Consider the following 1,535-nt stretch of genomic DNA (forward strand, 5'->3'; position numbering starts at 1 on the left):
ATAAATAAATAAATAAAACAAATACAAAACAATAAATAAATAAATAAATACAATAAATAAATAAAATAAATAAAAAACTAACTAAATAAATAAACTGAATAAACAACTAAATAAACTAAATAAAAACTAAATAAATAAATAAATAAAATAAAAATAAATAAACAAAATAAATATATTTATTTATTTATTTATTTATTTATTTCCAGTATAAGGCCCACTCATGTAGCCTATCAACAACAGCGGGCAGCAGCGAGCCCGCGCTGCTGCTGATGATATTAACCTAACCAACTAAATAAACTAAATAAAAACTAAATAAAATAAATAAAAATAAATAAAAATAAATAAAATAAATAAATATATTTATTTATTTCCAGTATAAAGCCCACTCATGGAGCCTATCGACAACAGCCGGCAGCAGCGAGCCCGCGCTGCTGCTGCTGCTGCTGCTGCTGCTGCTACCTAAACAACTAAATAAACTAAATAAACTAAATAAAAAACGAAATAAACTAAATAAATAAATAAAAATAAATAAAATAAATATATTTATTTATTTATTTCCAGTATAAGGCCCATTCGTGTAGCCTATCAACAACAGCCGGCAGCAGCGAGCCCGCGCTGCTGCTGATGATATTAACGAGTTCTGCTTCTGCTGCTTCATCCGTCAGCTGCAGCAGAAATCTTTTTTTTAATCTTTCAACAGCAACACAAACCACACGCCCGCTGCTGCTGCTGCTGCTGCTGCTGCTGCTGCTGGTGTTGCTGCTGCTGCTGTTGCTGGTGTTGCTGCTGCTGCTGCTGTTGTTGGGGAGGCTTGAAGGAGGGGTCTCAGCTGGTGGCGTCGATACACCCTGCTGCCATGCTGCTGCTGCTGCTGCTGCTGTTGCTGCTGTTGCTGCTGCTGTTGTTGCTGTTGCTGCTGCTGCTGCTGCTGTTGAAGCGTCGCCGTTATAATCTGAGCCTTGACAGTACCCTGCTGCAGCAGCAGCAGGAGTGGGAGTATCTCCCGGCGGTGTAGATGATGCCCCATTACCTTTTACCTGCTGCACCTGCATCTGCTGCATCTGCTGCTGCTGCTGCTGCTGCTGCTGCTGCTGCTGCTGTTTGTCTGTGATGCGTATGATATTTTTAACGATATCTTTGAGTGTGGAGGTGACCATACACTCGAGCAGCAGACACAATGCATGCGCATGCAGCCGCATATATTTAAACACTAAACAACATAAATGTATAAAATAAGAAAACTCAGCAGAGTCTATACACCCCAACGCCTCCACCATCTCGTAACAAATCTTCATCGGAGGAGCAAAAGGCTTCGGGTCTGTACACACCAGCAGCAGCAGCAGCAGCAGCAGCAGCAGCAGCAGCAGTAGTAGTAGGAGTAGTAGTAGTAGTAGTAGCAGCAGCAGCAGCAGCAGGAGGAGGAGGAGGAGGACAAGCAGCAGCAGCAGCAGCAGCAGCAGCAGCAGCAGTAGTAGTAGTTGTAGTAGTAGTAGTAGTAGTAGTAGCAGCACGAGCAGCAGCAGCAGCAGCAGCAG

At 42.1% G+C, this 1,535-nt stretch overlaps 1 protein-coding gene across 1 annotated transcript; it reads right to left on the bottom strand.

Moving 5' to 3' along the window:
• Positions 1 to 551: 551 nt before the first annotated feature.
• On the bottom strand, positions 552 to 1,157 carry EMH_0033780 (uncharacterized protein; the record flags this gene model as incomplete). Its single annotated transcript, XM_013494789.1, has 1 exon — positions 552 to 1,157. One exon carries the CDS (start codon positions 1,155 to 1,157, stop codon positions 552 to 554), a length of 606 nt encoding a protein of 201 aa, XP_013350243.1.
• Between the last annotated feature and the right edge of the window lie 378 nt (positions 1,158 to 1,535).

The sequence above is a fragment of the Eimeria mitis genome, genomic scaffold (assembly GCF_000499745.2).
Source record: "Eimeria mitis Houghton genomic scaffold, Emh_scaff1287, whole genome shotgun sequence".
In the NCBI taxonomy this organism is placed as follows: domain Eukaryota; phylum Apicomplexa; class Conoidasida; order Eucoccidiorida; family Eimeriidae; genus Eimeria; species Eimeria mitis.